This window comes from Punica granatum, chromosome 1, assembly GCF_007655135.1.
Source record: "Punica granatum isolate Tunisia-2019 chromosome 1, ASM765513v2, whole genome shotgun sequence".
NCBI lineage: Eukaryota > Viridiplantae > Streptophyta > Magnoliopsida > Myrtales > Lythraceae > Punica > Punica granatum.
In genome coordinates, this window is record NC_045127.1 from 41,099,147 (window position 1) to 41,108,407 (window position 9,261).

A 9,261-nucleotide genomic window follows, 5' to 3' on the forward strand; every position below is an offset into this window, starting at 1 on the left:
ATTTGGGTGTGGGGCGCCTCCATCGGCGATCCCACCCTCCGATCTAAGTCACCAGCATACTTACCCCGCCGGCCACTCGGTCAGGGAGTGGAGTCGCCGGAGGAGGAGCCCTTACCCCTTTCCTCGTTCTGTTAAAAAAGACAAAAACTGGGAAAATTGCTCAAACTCACATAAATTTGTTTGCCTCCTTCGATTCCTCATTCAATCTGAGAGAGATGAAAGAGCTGAAGGGGAAGTTCCAGACGAGTTTCTTGATCCTTTGCCTTCATCTTCTTTGAGGCTCTAGTGATGCCTCCTCAGTTGTTGCCTCGAAACTCTAGTGATGCCCAGTCATCCCCCAACTGATCACAACCACCATTTCTTCTATTCATTAATCAGACCAATCCTATTCTCCAATCAGTCCATGACAAAATTCGAACAACAATATAAATCAAACAAATGAAACAGATCGTCTAATCGATCTCAACAGATACATAAATAGAGGTAACAATCAGATTTTGCTCTTCTTTCCCTCTCCCTGTTCTCCGATTGCAAATCCTCCCCACTTGAAGCTGGCCTCCCTCATCACGCCCTCGTTGTCCACTCGAGGTATTAGCTTCATGTTGTTCATCGGGTGCTCAAGGCTCATCTGCCATGCCTCCACTATGGAAAACACCCTGTAAAAAAGAAGAAGAGAAAAGTACAAAACTTCCATTATTGTTTGGGGTCTGCACAAATTGTATCATATGCTTTTGTTATGGACTATTAGCCCCTCTGTAGTGTATTTCGTTAGTCATAAACGATTAAGATGTTAGTTTTTTCCCCTATTTTTAGTCCTCAATCTCTAGCCTTTTAATAATTTTGGCTATAAATATTTTTTCTTTTATCATTTTTATCATAAAACTTTTTTTTTCATTTTAGTCATAGAAAAAAAATTGAAAGGGAATGAAGGGTTGGGGCCGCCAATCGGAGACCCTGACCCCTCCATCGAGGTCGCCGGCGTCCTCCGTGGGTATCGGCGACCTTGGAGGAAGGGTCGGGGTCGCCGATCGGCGGCCCTAGCCCTCAAATTGACATGGGGCTCTAAGTCGGAGTTCCTGATGGATTCACAGGCTGGGGCTGCCAATCGATGACTCCAGGCCCTCCACAAAGGCCGTCGATTCCCACTGTGATTGCCGGTAACCTCGATGGAGAAGTCGGGGTCGCCGATTAGCGGCTTTAGCCCGCGAATCAATCGGAAACTCCGACTCTAAGTCCCTAGTAGATTCGGGGGTTGGGGCTGTCAATCGGCGACCTCGACCCCTCCACTGAGGTCACTGATATCCACAGAGAACGCTGACGACCTCGGTGGAGGGATCGAGGCCGCATTGGCGGCCTTGATCCCTCCTCCCCTTTTGATTTTCTTTTTAGAACTAAAATGAAAAAAATGGAAAGTTGATGATATAAATGATAAAAGAAAAAAAGATTTATAACCAAAATGATTAAAAAACTAGAGATCGAGGACTAAAAATGAAAAAAAAAACTAACGTCGTAGCCCCTATAACTAACGTAGTACACCACAGGGGTCTGATTGTCCCGTAACAAAAGCACATGGTGCAATTTGTCCCAACCCCAGACAATAAAGGGAGTTTTTGTATTTTTCTCAAAAAAAAAAATTCAATTTCCAAAATCGAGGTTAAGGGCGTGGTGCCCTTGCCTGCGGCCCCACCCTTTGATCGACGTCACCGAAGGGCTCAAAGCCCGCCGGCGACCTCAATTTAGGTGTGGGTTCGTTGGGCGATGGCGGCCCCACCCTCGATTTGAGAGATCTTCCGGAGATCTCTCGAAGACCTCTCGAATCGGGGGTGGGGGTGCCACCGCCCGACGACCTCGCCCTTAGGTAGAAGTCGCAAGCATTGGCTCCCCGACCATGATAGTATCTCTTGATTTTTTTAAATTATTTAAGTTTTGTTATTTATTTCTTTTGGTTTAAAAATTTAAACATTGAATTTTTTATTTTACATTTAGGTCCAAGTTGGATGTTTTCTTAAAAAGTCAACAACTACATCAGTACATATTGACGCGTCAAGTTTGAGTTTGAATTGACGGAATATATCTGATTGAAACATTCTCAAATTTTATGTATTCAATTGTTTCTTTTTTATTTTGTATCAAAGTGTTATATTTTTGAAACATTTTACTCCCTAGTGTAGTTAACCGTAATTCTAAAAGGCATTTTCTCTTCTTAAAAAAAGAAAAAGAAAAAGGAGTCCGACCGGTTTCCTCAACGGACGGCCGTGATCAGCTGAGCTGATCCAACGGCCATCGTCATGTCCACCCCCAACTTACCCGACGGACGGGATAAATTTGCTGAAAACCCTAGCAGAAGCTTTGCTCCCAGTCCAATCTCCTTGCGCCTGCCTGCCGCCGCTCTCTACCTTCTCCGACGTCGCCATGGTACCCTCTCCATCTCTCTGTACTTTGATTAGTCTCCGTTCATTCTCTCAGTCATCTGCAAGGTTCAAGAATTCAATTTGAAGCTTGCGATGATCTTATCTTGATGGGCTGGGATTTTGCTCGATCGAGTTCGTCATAGTTCGATGCATAGTGCTGATGGATTAGTGCGTATCCGTGAAATATGTTCAAGGAAGGGGAGGACCCTATCAATTTTGCTTTCAAAGTATTGTTTTTGCTGTCTCATCAACTGCCTCAGACGGTATTGTGATAAGATGGGAGGCTTGATCGGGTGGATGGGAGTGGATGGGAATGTCGTAATGGGCTGCTGTGTTTATTTGAGATGTTTGATGGAGTCGTCGAGATCTTGATGCTTGTTAATCGGGTTGATTCGCTTGCATGTCTTGTCTGTAACAAAACTGGCCATGAGCGATGTGGATCTGAAGGTTCTACTGGGTGTTGATGGTGTTGGTTTTGTGCAGGCCAAGAGAACGAAGAAGGCTGGCATTGTTGGAAAGTATGGTACGTTCAGTATCGTTCATCAATCTCCATTTCAAGTTTCAAATGATAAGCTATGTGAGGTTCGGTTGCTTTGGGGGGATGCACATGTGTATTGTAAATTGGTCTTTACTTGATTCCGCCATCTGAATGTTATTTTACATCCTGGCTGATACATTTAGAACAAGCATATTGAGATGGCTTTTAACATCCTGGATTAGTTTAGTGTGCCAAACTTTTGAACCAGTCGTGTTTGTCATTTTGATCACCTGAGAATCAACTGGACTTTTTCATTCCTTAGAATAAAAGTTTCGGACTTCCTGCGATCCAAAGTCGGTGGATAGACCAGAGCAGAGCTCTTCTGATTATTAACTGTATGTTGGTTATCGGAAGGAAGAGCATATTAATAATCAAGTTTGTTCTCAATTGTAGGAACCCGTTATGGGGCAAGTCTGCGTAAGCAGATTAAGAAAATGGAGGTTAGTCAGCATAGCAGGTACTTCTGTGAGTTCTGTGGGAAGGTATGTTCTTAAACCTCGAGGAACTCTACCTCCATTTTACAGTTTGAACATATTTTGTCCTGTTAGTAACAGCAGTGGCACTAGCATGTGTGCTTACCGATAATGCTTCTGCTGCAGTATGCTGTTAAGAGAAAGGCAGTCGGAATCTGGGGCTGCAAGGACTGTGGCAAAGTGAAGGCCGGCGGAGCTTACACGTTGAAGTAAGAGAATATTCCTTGCTGTTTTCTAATTATGTATAGCTGTATCATTTTTTTTTTAAGTTACGGATTTGCTTCTTGATTTTTCCTAAATAGCACCGCAAGTGCTGTGACTGTTCGGAGCACCATTCGGAGGTTGAGAGAACAAACTGAAAGCTGAGCATCCAATTGGCTTACATATGGCGTCTTCTGCAGTTAGAGATTTCCAATTCAGAATGTCTTTGGTGAAGTTAGTTTTTCTTTCTTATGGGACTTGAAAAATTGGATGTAATCTTTTGACTGATGAGCAACCTATTGCTCTGATAGAAATGGATGGATCTGAGTTATTATAATTTGAAGTCGCAGTAGATTTTCATTTCCATTTGCTTTTGTATTTGTTATCTCAAACCTTTGTTGTAAAGCAGCAGCATCTTCTTCGTTCGATTAGCGCTTCATCTCCCAAAATCGCCACAGGTAAATTGAGTGTCAGTTCCAGAGGTTCTTGGAGGACATCCGCAAAAGTTGGGAAATAATAAACTCAGTTATATCATTCGGGTTTAACATTAGTGGTTCGCACAAAGATCAGGCATCATGCATCTGTAGATGACACATTTCCGAGCCATTCGGTTCCAAGCAATGCTGGGGCTCTTTGTATGCCCCTAACATCTGATCTCTTCCTTGTGGAAGTGTACTTCAAGAAGAGTAAGATCAGATGCGTATCTCAGCACTGAGGCATAGGGTGGTGTTAGGGAGCATCTTGCGGAGTCCATATTGTCGTACTTATGCTTGGACTGCCCTGAGAACCTGTGGGACTCATAGAGGGATGCGGCAAACCCGCTCGGTTTGCAAGCATATTACAATTTGGATCAACATTTATCGAACTTTCAATCGAAGCCTAATGTCTTGATTCTTGAACTCGAACTTTTCCAAAATGTCTTGCTAATTGGAACAGTTTCCAGAACATCGGGAAAAGTGAAGGGCCCAGTGGAGCATCTACTAAAATGTGCGGAGCCATAAGAACTTACCCCATTTAGTAGGCCACATTTTTTTTAATTTATACCAACCTTCAAATTTGACACAGGACAGCCTAATGTTTAGGGTAGCATATCAAATTTATCCCACCGTGAAATTTCCATCCATTTTGGATGGGAAATTTGATGTGGTACATTATTTTTTTTAACGGTGCTGACGTGGTGTATGTTTGGATACTTCCCATCACTGGCTCAAGCCATCAATTACGAGTTCTTGGATGGTACAAAAAGCTCATATATAGACATAAAATGGATGTTGAAATTCAATTTATATCACACAAGGAAAAAAAAATTTGTAGAACTATATCTCTCAAACTGTATAACGAAATTATGAGCCGTCAATTGTTATAGATTTCTTGCAAATGAGAAATCTGACAATGCAAATATTATTGGACAAAAAATGACTCTAATAGAATTCGCTATTAGAGAGAAAAACTCGAGAGGTCATAATGCCAAATTCCATTAGAATTATTTTTTATCCGAAAAATTTACATTTCTCATGTTACAAGGAAGCTACAACAATTGATGGCTTGTAATTTTGTTATACGATTTGAAAGATATAGCTCTCCAAAATTTTTGGCTTGTGTGATGAAATTCGAATTTCAATTGCAGTTTTCTAGCTCATGTCTGCTTTTTGACTTGAAACTTCCTTCTAAGGTGTAGTCCTATATATGAGTTTCTGCAGCATCCAAAAACTCACGAATTGATGGCCTGAGCGATAAGAACAATCAGCTAGAAGTTGGCCTGATGAACTCTTCATTAGTGGCAATTTCTTTAGTTATTTTTGGTCCGAAAAATTTACATGGTCATATTCCTCATGTTGCAAGGAAGTTACAAAATTGACGGCTTGTAATTTCATTATACGGTTTGAGAGATATAACTCCTCAAAATTTTTGCTTTACGTGATGAAAATCGAATATCAACATCAGTTTTCTAGCTCGTTAATTTCTTCCCTTTTTGACTCGAAAACTGCTTCTAAGCTATATTCTTATATATAAGCATCTCATGGCATCAAAGAACTAGCAAATTTATGGCCTTAGCGATGAGAATAGTCATCTCGAAGTTGGTTCGATGAACTCTTCAAGTCAGTAAGCGATGGGAGGGCCCCACACACCCCCCATGTCAACACCGTTAAAAGTAACAAGCCAAGTTAGATTCTTTGTCCAAAATGTATACGGTGGTATATATTTGACACGGTACTCTAAACGTTAGGCTGCCTCGTGTCAATTTTAATTGTTGAGATAAAATTGAGAAAACATTAAAATGTTAGGATATATGACGCTATTAACCCCATATAATATAACTAGGTAGTATGCCTTGCTTTGCAGTGGGTTCAAAAAATACATTAAATGATTTGAAAATGAAAATGTTCCCAATTTATAAGTTTTAAAAGGTAAATTAACAATGATAATCAATTTTCAAGATTGGATCATTTTATATGGGTAAATAGAGAAAAATTTATTACTTACAACATAAAAAGGTAACTTATGTACACTACTAAAATTCGTGCTATTTTCAAGGGAATTTTTTGAGGGAATTATGAGGGAACGAATCCCTTGAAAAATCCCACGGAAATCCTTACGCAAGTGTATAAGTATAATTCGTAAAAAGATATATAATAGAAGAGGATAATTTATAATTTTAAAATAAATCATACGGATTGAGAGGAAGATATAATTGATATCTGTAATGAAAAGTAACGCATCGGACTTACTTATAATGTTTTAGAAAAAGATAATAGATAAATATGATAAGGTAAAACACATAGTGTCGAATCCTATAGTATTCGAGAAAAAAAAAAACAAGAAAAGCCTATGCACAATAGGAACGAAAAACGTGATGTTACATTTACTTGAGAGTGCTAGAAGGTTTGCTTCCATAGGTGACACTGTTTGTATACATAGAGTAATCGTAAAAAAGAAAAAAATGTAAAAAACTTATACTCAATAGGGACAAACCTAGATAAGGGTTGGAAAAAATTTATGTTTTATCGCAATAAATGGTCTCACCATGACAAAAGAGTCGTCTTACCGGACTGTTTGATGGTGAAATATCAATTGCTTGTTGAACTTTGTGAATTACGTGAAAGTAGGATACTACAAATTTAGAGATCAAAGAGTTTTAGAAAATGTGGAAATTAGAAAAAAAAATTTAACACCGGGGAGTGAGAAAATGTTTACCACTGAAAGCATAAAATTCAAGAAAAACACATTGTGTTATCCTAATTGTAATTTGTATATGTAGCATTTTTGATACAAAGTTTCTAATATTTTAAAAGTTGGGGAAAAACATATTTTTCTAAAAAAGGATTGACTTGACCAGAATGTCCAGATTATTTGGCTCGATGGATTTATCAAATTAGTTGTTATCTTGTCTAGATCAAGTTTAAAAGAGACTGGAGAAAAGGAAGAACTAAAAAATTGTGAACAATTTAAAAAAAAAGAGAAACTTTTGAAATTTACTTTTAGGAAAAACAAAAGAATTGGCAAGAGGGGAAAAGAGCCCCACTCACCCTTTGGTCTCATTATGAGATTCTAAGGTGCAATTACAAATGGATGCTTGTTGCCATCACTTTTAACCACACATAATCATCCTTTTACCTGTAATAGCAGGTCATTGGCAGGTTACCAAAAAAGAAATAGCTTTTTTTAAAAATTATTTTATTCCACTTGATATGATTTATTTACAGCCCGTTTGGTTGGGCGAATAAGAATTGCGAATCCAGCCCAATTCGGTCGGATTAGCAATTCTTAATTTTGGATGCATTTTTGGGCTCGGGATCGCTAATCCAAATCCGGCCCAAATCCGAGAATATACTGAATTGCCAATCTGGCCTTGGAGCCCGGATGGAGGTCTTTAGTCAATTGCCTTTTATGCCCCCAAGTTCACTACAAATTTTCAAAATTCTGCCACTACTTTCCACCAATTCCACCAAGCCGCCTCCGCCGTCGCAAACATCGGACCTTCATCTCCATTGTATCTGACAACAATTTCCAGTAGATCTCCAGCTGAATAATACAGATCCACTGGGAAAATGGCCATAACTTGCATCTCGAGCGGGATATCGGCTTGAAAGGTAAAAAAGAAAAGATACACGGAGGGAGAGGCAGAGCTCGTGAGCCCTCAGGAGTCTGCAGTGAGCCTCCAATCTCGCGAGGCTAGGGCTCTGGCTAGCCCCGGGTCGCACGAGACTCGGTTCTCTCGAACCCTGATTGTGCTGAGCCTCGAGCTCGCTACCTTGAGTGGGGCGATCTCTCATTTTCTGTCTCTGGGTTGAGCACTGCCCAGGGACGCCGGACCTTGCTCGGGACTCGGCAGACCCATGGCTCAGGAGTCCTATGTTGGGCGAGCCATGGGCTAAGGAACAGTTCCTTATATATACTTTTAACTAATTATTTTGACAGAAAAATGTCATCTTAGTTTTTATATTTAAGGGTAATTTAGTCCTCGGAATTTAATTTTATCCTATTCTTTATCTGTTCCGAGGTCGAACAAAAAAGAAAAAAGAAAAAGAACTACGTTATTAATCTAATCCCCTCTAATTCCAATTCCTTCTTATTATAATTCCCCTTAATTCTTATCCCACCAACTAAACATCCCGTTAGGGTCTGTCTAACTATGCCCTAAGGGCATAGGATAAACAATTATTGATTGCCATATTACAATCTATAATTAATGATGAAACAACTATACGTTCAAGGACAAATATATCCCTTTAATTAAACTTGAAAATACTCATTCTCTCTGGCCAAATGTAATTCGCAGTCACAGTATTAGTTGCGAAAAGTCAAAATTTAATTATTGAAAAAATAATCTTAGAATCCTAATCGTATAATCTAAACACTTAAACTATAAAATCCCAAAACGCTATATTCTAAACCCTAAATCCTAAATCCCATATAAACCCTAAATTCTTAAACTCTAATACTAAACTCTGAAACAAAAAGATACCCTAAAAGCCCTAGGACTCGAGATTTCAGATTTAGGTTTTTTTTTTCCTATAAAGGGGTTTCCACTATAATTATATCATGTAATTAGATTATTGTAAATTATATGTAGTTAATAGGTTTGTTTCCAAGAATAAATATGAAGGGTAGGATCAAAATATAGGTGTATGATCATTAATAACAGATAGAATCATAGAAGTATATATAGCAACTCATGGTTACTTATCTTATGCCCTAAAGGCATAGGTTAGAAAAATCCATTTACTTGTGTGAAGGTTTGAGAATTTTTCTTTAAAATCTTAACGGGTTTGGAAAATGATTTAGAATTGACTTTTTTTAATAGGTTCATATAGGATGGACATAAGGATTTTTTTTTTCTTCCAGCAACTTTTGTTTAGAAGAGAAGGTAAGAGAAGGTTGTCGTTATTTTTCATTAAAATATTTCAATTGTATAGATTTTTCTCAATCTATCAAAAGATCTAGATTTCACATGCACCGTACATTCAATTTTTAATCGATTTCACTATAGATCTTCCGAAGAAGAAACCATTTCTTGTTTCATATAATACAATATGACACTTCTCAGCGGGATCGGCTAATGGGTCCACGGAAAGTGCTATAGTGTAAGCCTTGGGAAGCAAGGGCTGGGCTTCGTGGAGAAGCTCTACTCCAATTT

General features: G+C 39.0%; 1 protein-coding gene across 1 annotated transcript; it reads left to right on the forward strand.

Moving 5' to 3' along the window:
• The first annotated feature begins 2,294 nt into the window (after window positions 1-2,294).
• Window positions 2,295-3,989, forward strand: LOC116200734 (60S ribosomal protein L37a). Its single transcript, XM_031531642.1, has 5 exons — window positions 2,295-2,415; window positions 2,895-2,934; window positions 3,343-3,431; window positions 3,549-3,631; window positions 3,725-3,989. Exons 1-5 carry the CDS (start codon window positions 2,413-2,415, stop codon window positions 3,786-3,788), a joined length of 279 nt encoding a protein of 92 aa, XP_031387502.1. The 5' UTR covers window positions 2,295-2,412; the 3' UTR covers window positions 3,789-3,989.
• The last annotated feature ends 5,272 nt before the right edge of the window (window positions 3,990-9,261 follow it).